This window comes from Barbus barbus (assembly GCF_936440315.1).
Source record: "Barbus barbus genome assembly, chromosome: 48".
Taxonomy (NCBI): Eukaryota; Metazoa; Chordata; class Actinopteri; order Cypriniformes; family Cyprinidae; genus Barbus; species Barbus barbus.
Window position 1 is genome coordinate 20,097,212 of NC_136726.1, and position 24,373 is coordinate 20,121,584.

At 40.0% G+C, this 24,373-nt stretch overlaps 1 protein-coding gene across 1 annotated transcript; it reads right to left on the reverse strand.

The window, feature by feature from the left end:
- Positions 1 to 525: 525 nt before the first annotated feature.
- Positions 526 to 24,321, reverse strand: LOC306866745 (von Willebrand factor A domain-containing protein 5A-like). The gene is made up of 22 exons (XM_079412071.1): positions 24,227 to 24,321; positions 10,350 to 10,399; positions 9,902 to 10,104; positions 9,597 to 9,819; positions 9,362 to 9,522; positions 9,172 to 9,286; positions 8,931 to 9,094; positions 8,414 to 8,502; positions 8,185 to 8,329; positions 8,023 to 8,102; positions 7,830 to 7,944; positions 7,585 to 7,743; positions 7,389 to 7,492; positions 6,374 to 6,591; positions 6,243 to 6,281; positions 3,475 to 3,510; positions 3,169 to 3,249; positions 2,935 to 2,970; positions 2,757 to 2,837; positions 1,795 to 1,934; positions 1,586 to 1,709; positions 526 to 1,462 (listed from the first exon to the last, which is right to left on the reverse strand). The coding sequence occupies exons 2-22, from the start codon at positions 10,396 to 10,398 to the stop codon at positions 1,383 to 1,385; spliced, it is 2,442 nt and encodes an 813-aa protein (XP_079268197.1). The 5' UTR covers position 10,399; positions 24,227 to 24,321; the 3' UTR covers positions 526 to 1,382.
- Between the last annotated feature and the right edge of the window lie 52 nt (positions 24,322 to 24,373).

Consider the following 24,373-nt stretch of genomic DNA (forward strand, 5'->3'; position numbering starts at 1 on the left):
GGTACTGTAATCATAATCTGGCATAATTGTAAAAAAAAAAAACTGATAGCTACAGGGTTTCTGCTGGATTTTTAAGATCAAATTTAAGACTTTTTAAGACCTGCACAAATAAAATGAATTAAAATTAATAAATTGCAGTTTGTTTTGGACATAGCTTAATTTTGCGGAAAAAACGTACCTTGCAGCGCGAATCGGATTTTTTTAGGCTTTTGACCGCCTTGACCCAAGGATTCCAAAAATGTATTTTTTTTTTTAGTCTACGACAAGCGGTTTAGGGGCTAAGAGCGATTTCGCATTTTTGTTCGCTGTAGCGCCCCCCATAGGCCGATTGGGGCGAGCCTTGGTATCTGACAAGAAGGCTGGACTACTACCATCTGACCAAGTTTCAGCTCTCTAGGCCTTACGGTTTGTTCTGCATGATCAGTTTTAGGGAAGAATAATAATAATAAAAATCCTAAATTACAATAGTGTTTCAGCACTTCGTGCTTGAACCCCTAAAAATGAAGACAAGGTAAAAATAGTTTTCCAAGACAGTTTTAATGCACATTATTTAACTTATACATACCTCATTATCACATGGTACCACTAACATTTATGCTCACTGTTAGGATGATGTGGTTAGGATGGACCTAAATGACAAAGCACAATTTTCTGATGACAGAATAAAAAAAAAAAGCTAAAGATTTTATATTTCTTAAAAAGAGCTACTAAAAATCCACTTGGAGTATAAGTGTTAGAGCAAAATCACAAATAGAAAGGTATGCAATCAATAAGAACAATGCTTAAAACCATCTACAAACATAATTATGTATATAAAAAAAAAGTGTAATCAGTGCGAAAATATTTGAAAATAATATAAATCCATCCAAATACAACCTATTAGAAATTTGCAATGGCCCATATGAGAATTATTTCTCCTTTGTCCATGTTTTTAAAAGCTATGGTTAATGCATCTGGTTAACACATCTTTTACTGTATATGTTACTATATATACTTTACTATATACTGTACTGTATAATTAATATATAAACACTGTAACTACAATTAAGGAGTAACACTTTTTGGTCAATTTTGAAGGTTTTTGTCATGTTTAAATGAATTTTAAGCAAAAAAAATTCATATGACAAACACTGAAAGCTATAAACACACATACTGATGATTTATGAAGTGAACAAATATATTGTTAAACAGTTATTTGTAGATTAGCAGCCTTTCTTTGGCAAATTATTCTGGCTTGGCACACATGCTGTTTTAATCCATTTGGGTCTGTTGTTGATGAAGTTAGAAAAGCCATGGTGTAAACTTATTAATATATATGTGCATACATATGTGTATGTGTGTTGGGCAGTTATTTGGCACTGGATGTAGAAACACTGATGTCTTCAGATTCCCAGAGTCTCTTTGGTCACCTGACATCCAAGCAGGACATTCCCCACACACACACACTGAGACAGATCGCCCACTGAAACACACACACACACACACACACACAAATCATCAGTGTGTCAGAGAACTGAAGAGATTTGCTCAAGCGTCTCTTGATGAACGCTGACTGAATGAATGTGGTCTGGAATGGAGATCTCACCTTTCTGAGAGCCGATCCATGACGCTGCCTTCATGGCCACAAACTGCCACTCCATCTGCTGCTCTATTTTACAGCCGTATAACCAGATCAGAGCCAGGAGAGTGGCCCATACTGACCCATCCACCTGTGTACAAACCATCATCCACTGCATTAGTTACTGGACACTGCACACAATCATCACTATCTTATTATTTCATCACATCTCTCACCTGTGCTGGTTTCTGATTGGTCAGCTCATCCTCCGTCTTCCCAAACACATCAGCCAGTGTGGCGTCCAGATCCCAGCAGCCGGACGCCTTCTGGAGAGAAACCAGCTGCAGTAACGGGTTCTTCTGGAGCTCAGGAGCAGCTGAACACAAACAATAAATATAAAAGAATGACAATAAACAATAAAAAATAATAAATATAATAAAAATCAATATATAATGTTAATAAAATTAAATAAATACCTATAAAACAATGTGAATTTTATAACCAACTACACTCGTCAAATGTATGCTAAATGAGTCAATTAACATCTTGTAAAGTGAAAAGCTACGTTTGTAAGAAACTGCTTCATCGTCAAGGTGTTTTAACTTTAACAGTCACTTCTGGCCAAAATATGTGTCCATAATAACCATAAGCATCCATAGTAACGCTTCATCTAATGATAAAGTTCATCATCTATTGTCCTCTCACATCAAAATCCAATGACATAATTCTTTAAAAATGTTTTGGACTTTTCATATGTGAACGGTGCTTGATCTGTGCATATTTCTCTCCTGATTCAAACGAGACGACTTTAAAGATGACTCGTATTTTAGCCGAAAACAAAGGTTTGAAGAAGGTTTGTTTCATACAAACACACAGCTTTTCACGTCTTAAGATGTTAACTGATGAACTGGAGTGGTGTGGGTTACTTATGGATTATTATGATGTTTTTATCAGCTGTTTGGACTCTCATTCTGACGGCACCCATTCACTGCAGAGGATCCACTGCAATGCTACATTTCACCAAATCTGATGAAGAAACAAACTCATCTACATGTTAGATGGCATGAGGGTGAATCATTTTCAGGGTGAACTATTCCTCTAAGTTTTAAACTACACAGTTTTCAGAAGCCAGTACTTTTCAAACATAACAATTGTGTCCATCTTCTGTGTGTGTGTGTGTGTGTGTGTGTGTGTATACCATCACTTTTGCTTTCAGAGTCTGTCTGATCAGACGGGGCATTCACAGTCTTAGAACCACAATGGAAGAAATTCTGGATCTCTGCAAATGACAACAATGATCGTTAACCATGAGGTGATGCTGCATTTGTATTTCACATTTAGTGAGCTTTAGTGACGCTGTGTAATCATTGTGTTACTTGTCATGAATCCAGTCTTCTGTTCGGGTGTAGTCACTGAAAAAATAGAAAAGATCTCTCAAATGAAAACTGTTTTTCTTACTCTTTTCAGAACAAGGATTAACACAACAGACAGAACATTTCCACAGATATGAACATATTATGACTGTGAATGTTTATTTGAGCTGGTTACTTCTCTGCTTTTCCTTCACAATTTAAAAAAATGATTTATTCTCTACATTTGAGTATGCTTACCTTCTGGTACCCAGTTAGACATTCTTAAGAATGCTCGCTCTGTGAACGCCATCATTTTTGAGCAGTGAAATGATTGTTCATCTGCATAAACGGTCAAAACATTCAGACATTAATGAACAACAACAAAAAAAAAAAACAACAACAAAAAAAAAAAAAAATATATATATATATATATATATATATATATATACATATATACACACATATATGTGTGTGTGTGTGTGTGTGTGTGTGTGTGTATGTGTGTGTAAATAAGCAAAACAACCATGCAAACAAGAACGGCTCCTTAAGACTTTGTTCTCTTACGTGCAGATACACGAAACTCGCGGGGTGCTATGCGATCTGAAATAAAAAATAACACAGGAAAGTATCATATATTATTATATTACTTGTTTATGAAACTTAAATTATGACAAGCATAAGTGTGTTTAAAGTTCAAGTTTAATCAAGTTTTGACTGGAGGTGTGTATCAATACATACAATTAACAGACTGTTGTTTGTCATGAACTGAGAAATCTAAATCCCTTGATCTTTTGACATATAAGAGGTTATTGCACTATAAAAACATCCTCAAATTCCGTGGGAAGTTGTGGCCTAATGGTTAGAGAGTCGGACTCGTAATCCAAAGGTTGCGGGTTCGAGTCTCGGGCCGGCAGGAATTGTAGGTGGGGGGAGTGAATGTCCAGCGCTCTCTCCACCCTCAATACCACGACTGAGGAGCCCTTGAGCAAGGCACCGAACCTCCAACTGCTCCCGGGCGCCGCAGCATAAAAATGGCTGCCCACTGCTCCGGGTGTGTGTTCACGGTGTGTGTGTGTTCACTGCTGTTTGTGTGCACGTTGGATGGGTTAAATGCAGAGCACGAATTCCGAGTATGGGTCACCATACTTGGCTGTATGTCACTTCACTTCACTTCACTAAGTTTCCCAGATAGCACACGTACGTCTGCAAGATGTCTGTTAAAGATCTCTTGATCTGGAAAGCATCTGCTGTCTACAAACGTCTGGCAGACGTCTTTCAGATGTCAGTTTTACATACACATTCTAAATCATAAACATCTTAAAGACATCTAATAGACGTCTATTTGACATCTAAAAGGAAACGTCCTATAGACGTATTGTAGATGAGCAAACACCCTAAATAATACGTCTTGCAGATGTAAATGCAGACATCAAATAGACATCGGAGATGTACGTGTGCTATCAGGGTTCAGAACTCAAAACTTTCTCGTTAGTCTCTATGATGTAAGTGTGGATAAGCACCGCCTCCGCAGAAGAAGATCAACTCCTGCTTCAACATCACTGCCTGTTTAGCCCCGCCCACTGATTCGTGCATGTAGTGTAAATAACGAAAGGCAAACGCATAGGTCTACGCAGAAACCAAATAATAAAGATGGCTCCGAAGATTATTAGCGTTATATAATTCCATAACAAGAGTGGATGAACTATTTTTAATGAAGCATCAGTAAGAACTCGGTCCTTTGTTCACTTCATTTTAGCGCAGATTCATTTACAAACAAGGCACAATTCCACACAGGAGTTTCAGAAAGATTGAAACTAAAATACGATGCTGTTCTGACTATATTGGTTCCGACAGTAATGTAACGCAACACAAGTGTGAGTAACTGTTTTATTACCTGATCACTATTGCTTTGTCTGCTAAACAGATCGTTTGATATGAGTATTTATGTGTTTTTAATCTAAATCACAGCAGCGTCCATCTGTGAAGGATTTGAAACATCTTGCCAAAGGACTGCTGATGAAAATTTGCCGACTGCCTAAACATTGGCACATTTACGGAAATGTGAAGTGAGTGAAGTGACATACTGCTAAGTATGGTGACCATACTCGGAATTCGTGCTCTGCATTTAACCCATCCAACGTGCACACACACACACACACAGCAGTGAACACACACACACCGTGAACACACACCCGGAGCAGTGGGCAGCCATTTATGCTGCGGCGCCCGGGGAGCAGTTGGGGGTTCGGTGCCTTGCCCAAGGGCACCTCAGTCGTGGTATTGAGGGTGGAGAGAGCGCTGGACATTCACTCCCCCCACCTACAATCCCTGACGGCCCGAGACTCGAACCTGCAACCTTTGGATTACGGGTCCAACTCTCTAACCATTAGGCCATGAAATGTTGATTAATGTGTGTTGTCCTTATAAATAAATAAATTTAAAAAAGGATGTTGGCTGTCAAACATACACAAGTGTTAGCCAATCATAGCAGTGGGTGTTTACTTCCGAGTTTACAATCCGTCACGCCTATTCGTTCTTTTTTTATTTTTTTTTTATTTATTTTTTTTGTGACGTATTGTCAAGTATGGTGACCCATACTCGAAATTGGTGCTCTGCGTTTAACCCATCCAAGTGCACACACACAGCAGTGAGTAGTGAACAAATGCACACACACACACACACACACCGTGAACACACACCCGAAGCAGTGGGCAGCCATGCTGCGGCGCCCGGGGAGCAGTTGGGGGTTCGGTGCCTTGCTCAAGGGCACCTCAGTCGTGGTATTGAGGGTGGAGAGAGCGCTGGACATTCACTCCCCCCACCTACAATCCCTGCTGGCCGGGGGCTCGACCTCGCAACCTTTCGATTACGAGTCCGACTCTCTAACCATTAGGCCACGACTTTCTGATGAGGGAGGTTAAAAACAGGACAGAAATTAGCCTATTACTTCTAAATTATGATGTTTTTTTTACATAAAAATCTTGATAACATAAGTGGACCTCAGAGAACAGTACAAAATAAAAAAATTCAGTTCATGATCCTTGAACACAGTGGCATCAAATGTCCTTGAAGCAAATCTGAAAAACATTTGATTTTACTGAGGTACATATTTTTTAATCATTTCTTGGGTCAAGAAAGAGTCAGAACTTGCAATACATTTCTTCCTCTCCTACCGCAAAACACTTGCTGTGGCTGAATATGCTTTAATTTGCCACAAGGACGCTTTCCTGTCACATATCAAGCTGATGGAATGCAAGTGTTCTCATGCCATGTGAAATCAGGGTGATGAGGAAAATCTTTATGCTTAAATGACATATTATTGTTTGTCTTACCATATTGTATGTTTGTCGTGTCAATTTCTAAAGACAAATCTGAAAAACATTTGATTTCACATCTCAATCTAAACATTAAATAGTCAAGTGACAGTAAAAGTGATGTATACACACACAATGCTTGCACTAACTGTATGTCTGCACTCTTCTCTGCACCAGGGGTCCTTTCACAGTCTGTCTGCTGTCTTTATTAACAGCAATGAAGGCTGTATGAACACTGCTCACTCCTGCCTGAACACTGAGCTCCACCATCCTGCTCCTGATGCCCTCAACATCTGCAGGACCTGACCTCTCCTCCTGCTCCAGAGAACGGATCAGGGTCCGAGCCGCCAGCCGGTGAATGGACAATCTGCAGAAACAAGGAAGAAAACTGTGAATTATTGTTGGCTTAGAAAAGTAAAGACCTGATTCAACTGCAACTGAAAATCTAAAATAATTAAATAGAATTTATTTTAATTTAACAAAAGTAATGCACTACTTTATTGTGTCATTTACTATAAAAAGAACTGATTATATTTTTTTGGGAATAAACTACAATAAATAAATAAAGCATTACTTATTTGACAGTAAGTAGCTGCACAGATATTAATTCTGGACAATAACAATAAGCCAAGAATTATTATTATAAAGTTACAGCTGAAAACCAATAAATGGCTGATATTAAAAAGCTACATTATTCTGTCTAAAAAACAATACACTAAACTGATAATCACTTTAGGTATTACAATATGCATTCATAAATACTGTATGGCTAACTATTAATTTTACAAATTAAAAAGTTTAAAGAATTAAGTCCTCATTTAATAAAGGTGAGAGGTTGAATGGGGCATAAATTAGTAATAAATTTACTTACACTATAAAATAATTACCGTTCCAAACAATATTGGTCAACTTGATTCATATCAAATAAATCAATGATATGGGCCTGGTATATTATGCATCCATATGATTATGATATTATGGTGTAAATTTACCCATTTGTGATACTTGTACTGATTATAATTCTGCAGTGAAAATTATATAAATTAACTGGCAACAAAAGGATTTATTTATAGTTTCATCAACTAAAAGGTATCTTAGGAGAGTTGGTCTGAAGCAAAAATGGAGCTGTTGTTGTCTGTCTATATGTGTGTTTGTGAGTTTTACCCTGTTTCTACAGTTGGTTTGAGGCAGAAGTGGAGCTGGTTTGTTACTGGTTGATCTTTAAGACTGTATTTGACTGACACTGATGCCTCAGAGCCTCCTGAACTCTATGAGAGAGAAAAGGCAGATTTATATAATCTAAACAAATGAGACACAGTGTCTGTATGTCATTAAAGCATCACATGCTAAATCATCTCACCTCTCCTTTAAGTTGGGCATACATGAGTGCCCTTTGACCCTGGAAGAGCACACTGATGGGTGGAGACAGTGTGTCAACAGTAACACCGTCTGGAAGGGTCCAATCCACAGAGATATTAAGCACAGCGGGCTGCAGCGCAAACCTGAGCGACTGCATCACCTGATATAGTTTGAAGAGAAAGAGAAACCATTGAGACATTTGACTAGGAAACATTTGTGTCTGTGAAATCCAGTGGAGAGCTTTACTTTGGGCTGCATGCGGTCGGTGTCTGTGATGAACTGAGCGTGACCAGATCCCTCCCTGGCCATTCCTGTGATGAGGGCGGCACTCGCACCCTCACCGATCCCGAATGAGAAACACCTGAAGACACAATAAACTCTGTTACTGTTAGTGATGAAGATATGAATGATGGACAGATCAAACCCAGCAGACCTTTACCTGTGAGAGTGAGCGTGACTTTTCACCAGATCCAGCACCTCTTTAGTGTTTCCCACCCCTCCATCAGTGAAGATGAACAGCTGAAGACAGAAAACAAATCTGATAAGCCTTGTTATACTTTCATATGAATGCGTTGTTCAGGTGCACATTGAGGTGTTGAACCTGTCTGGGGTGATCGGGGTAACAGCGCTGACTGTAGATGTGTTTTAGAGGCTGTAAAATCTCTGTGCCGCCCATGTCTGCTCGTATTTCCTTCACTCTCTTCAGAGCCTTATCCATTGTTTTCTGCTTGTACACAACACTCTGACTGCAAAGACAAACAGAAGCACATCTCATCTCCACTGACACATTTAAATACTGAATATCTATGAATGAAGATCTAGACACTAACGGGAAGAAGGACTCAAAATGAGTGCCAAATCCATAGATATTGAAGTAGCATCCCATGGGCAGACTCTTCAACAGTAACAGCAGAGTGTCCTACAGAGAGACATGGACAGAAAGTGAAAGTGAGATCAAAACTATAGTATTTACTACAGTATGCAAAATACAGCATAACTATTTTATTTACTTTCCTAATGCGCATTCCTAGTTTTATTGTGCACAAAGAAAAAATGGTTTGTCTTTAATCTTTCATCAAAACATAATAACAAATTCTTCCTCTGACCTCACAAATCCTTCTTACTTTTCAATCTTTTCCCTCTAACCACTTTACTTGAATCTGATATGAAATAGAGATGGAAAAAATACAGACCCAGACTACATTATTCTTCATTAAATGTCTTGTTTTCCTCAGAAATGTCACAAAATAGAACTAAAATTGGTTGTGAATCAAGTTTCATGATGAATTTAAATGTGTCTCCTCTCAATACATTTAAATAAATGCTGTTTTAAACCTTAAATCTTACCTTTGCACTTTCTATGGGCATCTGTGCTCCCTTCCCATCATGCATCTGGCATCCCATACTGCCTGATCTGTCAATCACAAAAACAAACTCACCTCGAGTTAGGGTTAACTCTGGGAACTCTGGGTACAAACTTATCATGACCACTGGGTCCCTCATCAGAGAACCTGGCAAAGAGACAAAGAGTCAGTGACAGCCTGATAACTCAATCCCATAAACCCACTTCAATCCCATAATCCTCTACCTGGTGGAGCAGTGGTCACTCCTGCCTCCACTATAGCAGAGGGCTGATGGGTATCCTGATAGTACACAAACAGCTCAACATCCTTATTAAACATGTGACCAGGACTCAGATTCACCTACACACACAAACAACACATGCATAAACCTGCTCTGCTCACACATCCAGATAAACAGATGAAGACACACAGTACCGTAGCCTGAGTGTGATCAGAGTGGAGGAACACTAGAGGATCCAGAGTGCAGTTGGACTCTAGTTTGGAGATGGGCTTTGGAGAGCTCACATGAACACTGAGAGTCAGCGTGTAGGGAACAGCTCCTGATGAAATCTCTGAGACTATACCAGCAGCTGAACCTGACACAGACACAGAGTGTGTTAGAATCAGCTTCTCTGCTCTAATAAAGTGTGTGTCAGAGCTGCTGTAGTACCTGCTGGTGTGTATCGGGGGTTGAGTACAGCCGGCAGACAGAAGCGCAGCGAGTGGTCGGCCTGCACAGCGAGCTCGGTGACATAGATGATGGTGACGGCAGCGTTCTGACCCGCCGACAGACACCCGACACTCAGTCTGAATACATCAGGACTCTCTGCACTCTCTTCCAGCAGAAACGCCTGCTGACCCGAACTCACAGCATCATCATACTGATCCCTCGCCTGCAGGATACAGTTTTGGTAAATGGTGATATGTAGTATAAATATGGAAATAAATGTTCTGTGGGTTTGTATTTGGACTCACGGTTTCTCTGTCCTGCACCTCTGCCACAATCTCCTGCTCTCCGATCTTGGCACTGAAGTGGCAGACAGCAGCATCAGCAGGCAGAGGGAAGACGAACAAGGCCTCCAGGGGGCGCTCTTCCTCATTCACATACTGCAGAGTGGAGGAGACTGTGGCTACATGATCCTGAACCAGAACCTCCACTGAGATGCTCTTCAAAGGCACTGAGTCACACAAACCAACACAGCAACACAAACACACCTCACATCATAAATAACTGAATAAAAGCGAACGGGGTGTGTGACAACAACATGCCACTGTTGAAAAAAATGTTCTTGTCCTCTAAGAAAAACATAAATTCTGTTAAATATTGAGATAGCAATAGTAATATATGTCAAAACATTTCAGCTCTCCTCCATTGCAAAAGTTTTAATTTAAGAAAAAGGTAACAGCAAACGTGAATTCATACCTGGCTCATTTTTCTCAGCCATAAGACCGCAGATCTCCATTCTGTCCATTCTGTTAGATAAAATGACAATTTACTTCAAATCGAAAGTTAAACTCAAACACCGAAACCTCTGCGTTTATATCTGCCTCAGATCTTCACGAAATGATTAAATCTGTGTTTCTGAACGCTTCTATGTGGTCAAAGTCGCTGAATCACCGCTGAGTCAGATGATCAACAGTATACTGAAGTCATACCTCACAGGGGCGTGTCTACGTGCTGGCCAGGGGTGGCACCGGCCCCCCCTGAAATTTGGCTGGCCACCCCAGGTGCCCCCCCCCCTACCAGATGTCTTGCTATAGGCTTGTTTTTAGTTTCTAACTGCATCTGGCATATCTTGGCATGTGTAAGCAGCTGTCTATGGCCGCTTTCTTCTCTTCTGTATTAATTTTAGGCATTTTAGCGTGATCTAAATGACAAATGTCGAGAGCGCATAATGTTACGCGATCACGTAATGCGCGAGCACGAATCTCTCCACTCGCAAGCGGATTTCCTTCACTCGCACAAAACTGGACGTGTGCTTTTAAATCTACATTGTTCTTTTATGAATTGGCTCGGGTCTCACTCAGATATTGTGAGTATGCTCAAACGTTATCCTCGCATCACTGAAGACCAGAAAAGCTTTTTTATATAATTCAAGTGAAGAGTAGGCTTTTTTTTTCTCACTAAATGGAAGCAAGCTGAATATAGTTAGCCTTCTCTAGTTATTAATTTTATTAATACTTATTTTAGTTAAGTGCTTAAATTGTAAATATGCATTAAATTATTTTATGTAGTACATTTGTATTTTGTTGTTTTTGTATATAGTTATAGAAGCAAATCAACCAGGTTCCAGAAATAATCACTAAGGCTGCTTCTGAAATAAGTGGGTGCTCTCTTAATGCATATTTTCACATATTGTGTCCCTTCTATTGCTATCAATATGCTGCTACTTCGAGAGCGAATCCCGCATAAATATGCAGATGTCATTCCCAAAACTTTGCAACGTGTGTGTGGGCAAAAAACAAAGTTCTACATTTTAAATGGATTGCTTAGAAAGCTTGCAAAGAGTGCTCATAACCAATAAAGCTGTCACTCTTTGTTCATCGCGATCTCACAAAGTGTGAGGACCAATGAATCTCACACTGTGCAATTAATAGCCTATATAATATAGGCCTATTAACATCGTGTATCCAACCCCTCCCCCCGGCTACCCTCTTTTAAGGCAGTGCCCCAGACTGGCCCCCCAATTTAAAATGCTCTAGACACGCCCCTGATACCTCATGAATATTAATTGAGCTGTAAGCAGATTTGATTGATGAATATTAATTGAGTTATGCTCGGAACCGAGTCTGCAGTGTTTTGATCGTGTGAAGCTTCAACAACTGAATGGATCATTCTTTAAGGTAATTTTCCTCTCGCCTTTTCGAAAAACAATCATTCTAATTCTAATGAAAAAATATTATAGTCATTTATAGTACATACTATAGTGTTTTTGAAACATAGTAAAGTACTTGAATTCATTTGTTGTGGTAATTTTAGAGTTGCTGTGGTAATATAACAACTATAGTAATATAAGCAAACTACTTTACCCAATACTGTACTAAGTTTTCTACAACTGTCTTCCTGATTCACTAAACGCCTTTTCATAATAAAAGTATCTCCACTAACTAACCGGCGCTCATTAAGCAACTTCAAATTAAAAGTCCTAAACAAAAAACACATTTAATTAAACAAGAAATACAAACTGACTTCTCAGCAGTTACACTCCCACCAAAAACACTTTCTTGTGATTTTATAACCTAATAACTTGACTCTTAACCAAAATATTATAGACTAACCTCAGAAATGGTAGGGATTCTTAATCGGCTTCAATCAGGGTAACAATTTTTTGGATGGGCCTTTCAAGGTAAGTTGGGTTTGTAACCCGTTTGCCCCTTCTATCCAGTGTAGAATCACTGATCAATAACTTCACTGTTCTGACACAGCCATCTGTGCCAGTGTGCACTTCTATCACCTTTGCTAACTTCCATTGACTGCGTGGAGCTGTGTCCTCTTTCAGAATGACAATGTTATTGATCTTTGCATTTCTATGGCGTTTGTGCCATTTCTGCCTTTGTTGAAGGTTTAGAAGATATTCCTTCCTCCAACGTGACCAGAATACATTAGCTAAAAATTGAACTTTGCGCCATCTTTTACGAAGATAAACGTCTTCGTTAACAAACTCTCCAGGTGGTGGTAAAATTACTGAAGGCTTCATAGTCAATATGTGGTTAGGCGTAAGAGGTTGTGGACCAGATGGTTCATTTAGCTGTTCTGTTGTTAAGGGTCGGCTATTTATGATAGCCATGACCTCATAGAGAAATGTTCTTAGAGAGGCACTATCCAGTCTTTGAGCTGACTGATCCAGAATGGTTGTCAAGACACTTCTTATTGTCCGAATTTGTCTCTCCCAAATGCCCCCTGTGTGACTGGCTGATGGGGTATTCATGATGAACTCACAGCCAAATTCTTTTAGGCATTCTGGATCCATTTCCTTTAGTGCTTCAGCAAATTCTCATCTTGCACCAACAAAATTAGTGCCCTGGTCAGATCGAAGTTGACGCACAGGCCCACGTATGGCGATGAAAGTACGTAGTGCGTTAATGAATGCGTCAGTGGATAAATCATCCAGCATTTCTAAATGCACAGCTCTTGAACACATACAAGTAAATAGAAGCCCATAATGCTTTAGCTCTTTTCTTCCTTCCTTGATGTAGAAAGGACCAAAGCAGTCCATTCCGCAGTACGTGAAAGGAGGAGTTGCCTCCATATGTTCCTGCGGAAGATCTGCCATCCTCTGCTCTTCAGTGGGTTTTCTAAATTTGCTGCACTTAGTACATTTGTAGATGTGTGAGGAAACTGCCTTGCTACATCCCAAGATCCAGATACCATTCGAACACAATTCGTTCGTAGTCATCCCTCTCCCTTGGTGACACACTTGTTCATGATAATGTTTAATGAGTAAGGTCGATATCTGACTGTCCTTTGGGAGAATTGCAGGATGTCTCACATGCAGGTGTAATGCAGCATGTGTTAGCCGACCTCCCACCCTGAGGATACCATGCTCATCTAAGAAGGGATTTAGCTGATGTAATTTGCTGTTGGATTTAATCTCCTTCTGATGTTTGAGACTCTGTATCACATCACAAAAGGCTGATTGTTGAACCATTTTGATAATAGTGAATTCTGCCTCCCTTCTCTCTTCAATGCTTGAGGCTTCATTGACTCTTGGATTGAGACCTTTGGCTTCCTTGGAACATCTTCTCAGTCTTGCAATAGCTTTCACCGCTCTTTTCCAATCAGAAAACTTGTTGAGCCGGTCAAGTAATGATCTTTCTTCATTTGTATGGGTATTATGAACCTGTACTTTTCGAAGCTCTGGATCATTTACTTTGATATCTCCCACCTTAACATCTTTTGGCAGTTCATTTTTCCACAGGAACTCTGGTCCTGTAAACCAATTGGAGGATATGAGCTCTTCTGCTGTAAGGCCTCTGGATGCGTAATCAGCCGGGTTCTCTTCAGAGGTCACATATCTCCATTGTTTGGCGTCAGTACTTTGTTTAATCCACTGAATGCGATTGGCCACAAAGATGTGAAATCTTTTGGCATCATTATTAATGTAAGACAAACACAAACAATCAGAAGCAAGACTCTCAATAAATACTAAGATTTAAGGCAGAGTTCCAATTGATAACACCTGTTGGTAATCAAGGTAAATCATGACCACATCATAACAGAACATCCATAAATACAAACACAACATCAGAAAAGACTAAACAAGGTAAAACAAACCAAACACTTCCCCATCCTCTTTGCGATCCACAACCGCTTTATCCCAAAAGTGATACAATTGCACAACCACATAATACACATATAAGGATTCCACTGAAGCTATATCAATAACAAACACCTTTCAATACAAAGAGTATACATATATATACACATACACATAAATAAACATATACACATATATACACACACACATATATATATATATATATATATATATACATACATACATACACATACATATCAACTAGAAACATGAGTTGAAATCAAGTTCTGAATTCAAACCCTTAGGGGAGAGAGTATTGTGTAAATATAGTACGCTTCTCTTTTTAATAAAATCTTGTTGATATCACCATCTCTCCTGGGTACTTAACCTGTTCAATTCCAATATATCTCAATGTAGAAAAGTTGTGTCTTTTTAAGTTGAAATGTACCGCTACAGGGTTTTTTTGATCATTAGTGCGAATATTGCTTTTATGTTCTGCAATCCTTGTTTTTAAAGCACGTTGTGTCTTTCCTATATAAGCTAACCCACATTGACATTTTATCATATAAATAAGATTTTTGGTCGTACATGTGATGACACCTTTAATTTTAAACTCCCTTCCTGAATGAGGATGATAAAAAAAACTAGTTTTTGTAGTGAAGTTACATTGGGCACAACGACCACAGCTATAGTTGTCCGAAGGGATAGACAGAAAGTGAGAGGGTCGTTCTACAGATGAGCTAACATCAGCTCTTACAAGATCACGTATATTGGAAGAACGTCTATGGACAAATCTTGGTGTTTTCTCAAAGATGTCACTGAGAAGAGGATCCGATTTTAAAATATACCAATGTTTGTCTATACTTTTTTATATCTGGACAGATGGGAGAATATTGAAAAGCACGTACAATGGTTTTATTTTCTGAATTTAACCATTTTTTATATAGAGTTGTCTCTTGATTTTCATTTTCAAATCTCCCAGCTGCAGACTGTATCCAATCTTCCTTGTAACCCCTCACCCTAAATCTATTAATCAAATCTGTACTTTGTTGTACATATGACTGTTCAGAGCTACAAATTCAACGAATCCGATTAAATTGACCAATAGGCAGGCTACGTTTCAACGTGGTAGGATGGTAACTCTGTCCATGTTTCGATCAGTAGGTTTTCTGAAAAGATCTGTAATAATTTTCTTACCATCCCTAATAATGCAAATATCCAAAAAACTAACACATAACTCATCATAATTGATGGTAAAGCGTAAATGTTCATTACTGGTATTGAGGAAACTATAAAATTGTAGCAACTGATTTTTAGTGCCTGACCATAACATAAAAATATCATCAATATATCTACGCCAAAGTACAATGTTTGAGAGAAAAGAGTTTTGTAAATCATTGAAGATGAAATTCAAAGTCTCCCTGTGCTGCAGAGCTTTCTTGCTTCCTGGATCAGCTGGATAGCTTCACTAACTGATCAGACACTTGTCAGCCCATCATCGACATAGAAATTTCTTTCTATGAATCTTATGGAGGTTTCACTGAAATTACCTCGGCCCTGAGCAGCGAGGTGTTTGAGTCCGTAGTTGGCACATCCGGGCGATGAGGCTGCGCCAAACAAATGTACCCTCATTCTATAGACCTGTGGCTGGGATTCTAGATCTCCTTTTTCCCACCAAAGGAATCTTAAATAGTCTTGGTCTTCAGGCTTGACATGAAATTGATTAAACATGCGCTCAATATCGCACATGATTGCCACTGGACCTTTACGAAAACGACAGAGAACACCTATAAGAGTGTTGGTTAACTCTGGACCAATTAACAGATGCTCATTGAGGGATGTACCATGGAACTTCACTGAGCAGTCAAAGACTACTCGGATTTTCCCAGGCTTTTGAGGATGATAAACCCCGTGGTGGGGAATATACCAAGCAGGGTGATTATCGATTTCTTCAACTGGGACTTTTTCAGCATCGCCTCAAGCAATTGTCTCATCCATAAAAGCTACATAGTCCTTATAGTATTTTTCATCTCTTTGTAGTCTTTTCTCTAAGCATCTGAGACGGTGCATGGCACATTCCTTATTGTTGGGCAGCTTTGGTCCATCTTCCTTGAAAGGCAAAGGCATTTCATAATGACCATTTTTCTTGAGTCTGATGCCTGTTTCCAATTTTGACAGAAAACGCAGGTCTTCTTGAGAAACATGACTATGCTCTAATGCGTTCTCAATGAAGTCAGGCTCAAGCGCTTTGATAACACTTGTTGGAGTGACTATTTCCTTGATCTGTGTTCTGCAGATATACTTAACTTCATTCCTCAGATTGAAGGAAGATGGCAGACTTGGCATCACTTGTTTCACAATGATGCGATGACTCACTCCAATGGCATCACCATAGTCTACACTGGACCTACCAACAATGCTCCAACCTAAATCTGTCCTTTGAGCAAAAGGCTGATTTTCTTTACCAGATACAATTTCTCTGGGCAGAAGAGCTTGAAGAGCTTGAGGACAATTATAGCCGATTAGGAGGCCAATATCACAAATCTGTTGAGGAGCAATTTCCACAGCTATGTGCAATAGATGTGGCCAAGCTCTTGCAGTTTTGGGTGTAGGAATGTGAGTTCTATTCGCAGGGATGAACTCTCTTGAATAAGTTGCTGGCAATGAGATGTTCTTGCCTGAATAAAATCCTCTCACTTGTAAGCCAGTTAACTTCTGACATGGAACAACTGTACCTTGCTACAGTATGCTGTAGCATTCATTAACAGTTTTGTAAATACTATAATATATACAGTATAATACACTTTACTATAGTATGGTTCAAAAACACTATATTATTTACTTTAAATTACTGTAGTATGTTTTTTTTTCTTTAGAAACGTTTCTATAGCATCAAATTGCTTTTTCCAAATTTTAACCATCTTGAAATGTTGAAAACCATATTTAGCACTCTAAACATGATTCTGCCGCTGTGAGAAAGTATCCTCAGTGATTGAGGACCAACAGCTTTAGTAAATCACTGACATTGAGTGTCCATTTTTTTGAAACTGAGATTTATACATCATCTGAAAGCTGAATAAATAATCTTTCCATTGATGTATGATGTATTTGTTATGAGGACAATATTTGGCCTAAATACAACTACAGGTCCTTCTCAAAAAATTAGCATATTGTGATAAAGTTCATTATTTTCTGTAATGTACTGATAAACATTAGACTTTCATATATTTTAGATTCATTACAACACAACTGAAGTAGTTCAAGCCTTTTATTGTTTTAATATTGATGATTTTGGCATACAGCTCATGAAAACCCCAAATTCCTATCTCAAAAAATTAACATATCTAAACAAGCTATTAACCTAATTATCTGAATCAACTAATTAACTCTAAACACCTGCAAAAGATTCCTGAGGCTTTTAAAAACTCCCAGCCTGGTTCATTACTCAAAACCGCAATCATGGGTAAGACTGCCGACCTGACTGCTGTCCAGAAGGCCATCATTGACACCCTCAAGCAAGAGGGTAAGACACAGAAAGAAATTTCTGAACGAATAGGCTGTTCCCAGAGTGCTGTATCAAGGCACCTCAGTGGGAAGTCTGTGGGAAGGAAAAAGTGTGGCAGAAAACGCAGCACAACGAGAAGAGGTGACCGGACCCTGAGGAAGATTGTGGAGAAGGACCGATTCCAGACCTTGGGGGACCTGCGGAAGCAGTGGACTGAGTCTGGAGTAGAAACATCCAGAGCCACCGTGTACAGGCGTGTGCAGGAAATGGGCTACAGGTGCCGCATTCCCCAGGTCAAGCCTACAGAGAAGCAGCACTGGACTGTTGCTCAGTGGTCCAAAGCACTTTTTTCGGAGGAAAGCAAATTTTGCATGTCATTCGGAAATCAAGGTGCCAGAGTCTGGAGGAAGACTGGGGAGAGGGAAATGCCAAAATGCCTGAAGTCCAGTGTCAAGTACCCACAGTCAGTGATGGTCTGGGGTGCCATGTCAGCTGCTGGTGTTGGTCCACTGTGTTTTATCAAGGGCAGGGTCAATGCAGCTAGCTATCAGGAGATTTTGGAGCACTTCATGCTTCCATCTGCTGAAAAGCTTTATGGAGATGAAGATTTCATTTTTCAGCACGACCTGGCACCTGCTCACATTGCCAAAACCACTGGTAAATGGTTTACTGACCATGGTATTACTGTGCGGAATTGGCCTGCCAACTCTCCTGACCTGAACCCCATAGAGAATCTGTGGGATATTGTGAAGAGAAAGTTGAGAGACGCAAGACCCAACACTCTGGATGAGCTTAAGGCCGCTATCGAAGCATCCTGGGCCTCCATAACACCTCAGCAGTGCCACAGGCTGATTGCCTCCATGCCACGCCGCATTGAAGCAGTCATTTCTGCAAAAGGATTCCCGACCAAGTATTGAGTGCATAACTGAACATAATTATTTGAAGGTTGACTTTTTTTGTATTAAAAACACTTTTCTTTTATTGGTCGGATGAAATATCCAAATTTTTTGAGATAGGAATTTTGGGTTTTCATGAGCTGTATGCCAAAATCATCAATATTAAAACAATAAAAGGCTTGAACTACTTCAGTTGTGTTGTAATGAATCTAAAATATATGAAAGTCTAATGTGTATCAGTACATTACAGAAAATAATGAACTTTATCACAATATGCTAATTTTTTGAGAAGGACCTGTATTTGAAAATCTGGAATCTGATGGTGCAAAAAAAAATTGAAATACTGAGAAAATCGCCTTTAAAGTTGTCTAAATGGAGTTCTTGGCCATGCGTATTCCTAATCAAAAATTACGTTTTAATATATTTACAGTAGGAAATTTACTAAATATCATCATGGAACATGATATTTACTTAATATCCTAATGATTTTTGGCATTAAAGAAAAATCTAATAACATGAAAACTCTAAAAACTACTCTGGACTGTTACGACCCCCTATTTAAATTAGACAGAAAGGGGAACGCAACATAAGAGCTGGACACGTGAAACCAACGTATCATAAAAAAATATTTATTTAAACCAAACAAACCATAACATAATGAAAACACGCATCCAAACCAGAAAGAAAAATAAACACAACGAAGCCATAGAAACAGCTCCAAAAATATCAGAACAACTCAAAGAAAGAAATCAACCAAAATTAGAAAAGAAACACAAAGATAATGAGGCTTGTTTGCTGGTGGCTCTCTCCCCTCTCCTATACTCCACTTCAGTGTCCTTTATATAGATCATCAGCACTCATACCATCAACAGCAGGTGTGCAGAGGCAGACCTAAACAATCAGACTCCGAGAGAGAGAAATTAGAAGGGACATGACGTCATACAGAGGACACACCCCAAAAGGCATAAGCCGTAACACTTCCCCACCAAAAGAAAAAACCTAGTCTCTTTTTTTTTTTTATCATACAAAAGAGACAGGTTCTGGGTGAAGCGATCAAATAAACCCACCAGAATAACAATACATCAACCCAGTAAATCTTAATACAAAAAACACATTACCTAGCCCCGAGAAAGGGCATCTGCCATAACATTGTCCGTTCCCTTCTTATGGTGAATATCCAGATTATATTGTTGAGCGATTAGAGCCCAGCGCATCAACCGTTGGTTATGGTTGTACATCTTATTTAAAAAAAACAACGGGTTATGGTCCGTGTAGACGACAATGGGAAAAGAACTATACCCAACGTACACATCAAAATGCTGCAAAGCAAGCAACAGAGCCAGAGTCTCCTTCTCAATAGTAGAATAATTCAATTGATAACGATTAAACTTAGCAGAAAATTAAGACACTGGATGGGACATGCCATCAGCACCATCTTGAAGCAGGATCGCTCCAACTCCAATCGCGCTGGCATCCACCTCAAGCTCGAACAAACGAGTCACGTCGGGAGCAGACAACACCGGGGCACTGCAAAGGAGAGATTTAGCACACAGAAATGCACGCTGACATTCTTCAGTCCACTCAAAAACAACTTTAGGACTACACATTTTTGCTAAGGGGGCAACCACAGTCGCAAAATTTACACAGAAACATCTGTAATAGCCAGCAATCCCTAAAAATCGTTGCAACTCTCGCTTCGTAGTAGGTACAGGGTATGCAAGAATAGCAGACACTTTTGCGTCCACAGGACGTACTTGACCATTTCCAACCTGTTTTCCCAACTACGTGACTGAAGCTTTTGCAAAGTCACATTTCTTCAAGTTTAATGTTAACGAGGCAGCTGCTAATCGACTAAACACATCGTGCAATGTGGAAATGTGATCAGCCCACATAGAAGAAAAAAGGACTACATCATCTAGATAGATGTTACAGCTCGGAACGTCACCCAAAACCATAGACATCAACCTTTGAAATGTGGCGGGAGCATTTCGCAATCCGAATGCCATCCGCGTATACTGAAAAAAACAATCAGGGGTCACAAAAGCAGAAACTTCAGAAGCACGTTCAGTTAATGGCACTTGCCAATAGCCTTTTAAAAGGTCTAATTTAGTAATGTACTGAGCAGTGCCAAGATTGTCAATACAATCCTCCATGTACGGCAATGGAAATGCGTCAGATACAGTAACGGAGTTCACTTTACGAAAGTCAGTGCAAAAACGGAATGACCCGTCCGCCTTAGGCACTAAAACACATGGTGAACTCCACGGGCTATTGCTCTTTTTAGCGAAACCATGCTGAACTAGATAATTCACTTCTTGCTTCATGATCTCCCGCTTCCCTACGGGACAGTGATACGGTGGCTGCTTTATGGGAATTGCGTTACCTACCTCAATGTCATGCTTGATGACAGAGGTCCCAGACGGAACGTCATTAAACAGTTCAGGAAAACTTTCCACCAACTCAATCACGTCTTGCTGTTGGTCACTAGATAAATGAGACAGTTGGAAAGGAAACAATTTTAAAGTTTCAGAATTTTCCAAACAACCACCATTCAACAGACCCGTGGACATATTTAAACCATCATCACCCTCCTCAATCACCCGAGTACGGGGCAACATAGATACTCGCTTCTCCTCTGGCGCCTGTGATTCACTCAGTAAAAAATTATTTTCCAGTTTCAACAGCACGAAATATTTTAACATATTCACATGGCACAAACGCGTCTTCCGACGTTTCCGTTCTGGAGTCAAGATTACATAGTCTGTGTCGCTTAGTTTACTTTGAATCACATAAGGACCAGTAAATCGGGCAGCCAGTGTAGAACCAGGTGAAGCAAGCAACACCAATATCTTCTCTCCTGGCGCAAAATGTCGTTCGACAACTCGCTTATCAAAACAACACTTCATTTTCTTTTGTGACACAGAGAGCGCTTCTTTCGCCACCGCACAAGCACTTCGCAAACGTTCACGGGTACGAGAAATAAAATCAACCACGTTACCTTTTCCAGACGAACCTGGAACAAAAAATTCATCTTTTAGGATCTTCAAAGGACCGCGCACATTGTGTCCAAAAACTAGTTCGGATGGACTAAACCCAAGTGATTCTTGTCGTGCTTCACGAAGAGCAAATAAAACCAAAGGGACCCCATCATCCCACTCATTTCCAGTCTCCAAACAATATTTTCGCAAAGCAGACTTTAAGGTTTGATGCCATCGCTCCAAAGCACCCTGTGATTCTGGATGATAAGCACTGGATGTGACATGTGACACTTTTAAAGACTTCATTACATTTTTGAAGACTTTAGACAAAAAATTCGAACCTTGATCAGTTTGAATCGTCTTTGGTAATCCGAACATAGTAAAAAACTTGATCAAAACTTTAGTGACGGATTTAGCAGTGATCTTCCGTAACGGTATCGCTTCAGGAAACCGTGTGGCAACGCACATAACCGTTAAAATAAATTGTGAACCAGATTTCTTTTTGAAAGAGGACCAACGCAATCTACAAGAATGCGCTCAAACGGTTCTCCTACAGCCGGAATAGGACGAAGGGGAGCAGGTGGCACCACCTGATTGGGCTTCCCAACTACTTGACATGTATGGCACGTTTTACAGTGTCGAGAAACGTCAGCCTTCAACCCAGGCCAAAAAAAATGTTGGAGTATCCGATTGTAGGTTTTATTTACGCCCAGGTGTCCAGACCATGGATGATCATGTGCCAAACCTAAAACATGCTGTCGAAATTTCAGCGGTACCACAATCTGATGGATCACATTCCAATCATCCGAGTTCTCATCAGTTAATGAATGAGCACTCCAATGATGCATTAACACAGTGTTGTTCCAATAAAACTGATGATTGCGCAACGGTAACACTTTGAGGTCAGCACTTACATGACATTTTTGTAGTGTGGGGTCATTTTTCTGAGCTTCAGTAAGAGAATCACACGAAACGGGCAAAAACATGTTAGGATTTGGACAAACCGCCGACTTTGGGATAGATTTAGAAGTATCCAAACCCTCACCTAAACTAATTTCCTTTTCTTTAACGACATGTTTTGCCTGAGCACGAGTCGTAACCGCACTAGCGGTTCGTGCAAGCGCATCCGGTTGCTGATCAACAAGTGGGACGTTAGTGACAGGCACAACCGGCATTACTTTGCCTCCAGCGAGATCATTCCCCATTATAAAATCAACCCCTTGGACGGGTAACGAAGAACGAACTGCTACATTGAAACACCCAGAGACTAAATTAGATGACACCCAAACGCGATAAAGAGGGACCGGTATAAAACTCATTTCTATCCCCTGTACAATAGTACTGGTATCGCACGCAGATTCCACACAAAAAGGCAGAGTATCGGACAATATAAAGGACTGAGATTCCCCTGTGTCACGCAAAATTCTTACAGCTTTCTGATCCTCAACACGACCAGTCAGAGACACAAAACCGTTAAACACGAAGGGTTTAAAACACTTGACAGGAACAGAAATCACCGGCGGCGGAGCCACAACTTTCACTAAAACTGAACCGCGGGGGTATGTCCGCGAAGCATCTACTCGCTCTTGCTTCTGTTTTAAAATTCGACACTCAGAAATTAGATGTCCCACCTTATGACAATACCCACAGTCTTTACGAGTTTTTGGGTTACTGGAGTTAGGCCTTATTTTAAAATCAAGAGGAGTAACTTAATTTTCTTTTTGTGAAGGATATCCGGACTCATACGTACGCTTTAAAAACACAGGCTTATGCATTAATGCATACTCGTCTGCCAAGACGGCTGCTTGTTGCACAGTACTAACCTTTTGTTCATTTAAATACAACGCTGTACGCTCCGGAACACAATTCTTAAATTCCTCAATAAGCAAAAGCTCTCGCAACAAATTATAATCAGTGACTTTACACGCCTTTATCCATCTGTCAAAAAGTAAACCCTTCTCACAGGCAAACTCCACATATGTCTGGGATACAGATTTTCTTGTTAAACGAAATTGTTGTCTATAGTGTTCAGGCACCAATTCATAAGCGCGAAGAATCGCATTTTTCACAGTCTCGTACTGAACACTTCCAAAGGAAGAGATGCACAAACCTCCTGCGCTTTCCCTGTCAATTTACATTGTATCATTAATGACCAGACCTCAGTTGGCCAATTTAAAGCAGAAGCTATGCGCTCAAATGCCTGAAAATAGGCCTCAACTTCTTTCTCACGAAACGGTGGAACAATTACAATATTCTTCGTCCACATTAAATGGAGATGTTGAAGGAACATTTAAAGAATCCGTTAATACAGAATTAGCGGTAAACCCATGATCATTTGGCACTGTGGTGGAATTCGGTAATACTACAACTGTATCAGACTTAGAACTAGATCTACCGTCTGATATCAACTTCTTGGATTCCCCTGAGTCGTCTCGCCTAGCCTGCAATTCCAATTGCTGCATTTTAACTTTCGTATCCGCGTCAACCCGATACAGTTCAAGTTGATGCCGCAACTCATCTTTCCACGCTTGAGCTCGGTCCTGTGTCTCTACCTGCAATCGAGCCAACTGCAATTTCAAACGCAAATCGACCTGAGAGACTGGTGACGCTTCAGTCGAAAGTGAAAAAGGTTCAAATTTAGGCATCGAAAGAGGTGGTCCTACCTCTACATCATCACCGAAGGGATGTACACCTACGTTAGCAACCGGAGTAACTGAATCGCCAACAGGAGAAGGCAGTGGGGCAATTTCCTCCTCCGCCACAGCTGCACCCGATTCTGCGGAGTCAGAAACATCATGCCAACAAACAAG

Coding starts and splice junctions, on each gene's coding strand:
- LOC306866745 (XM_079412071.1), bottom strand. CDS start 10,398: ATGGACAGAATGGAGATCTGCGGTCTTATGGCTGAGAAAAATGAGCCA. Junction 9,287..9,361: donor CTGATCACACTCAGGCTACG/GTACTGTGTGTC, acceptor TTGTGTGTGTAG/GTGAATCTGAGTCCTGGTCA. Junction 6,592..7,388: donor AAACCAACTGTAGAAACAGG/GTAAAACTCACA, acceptor TTGTTTCTGCAG/ATTGTCCATTCACCGGCTGG.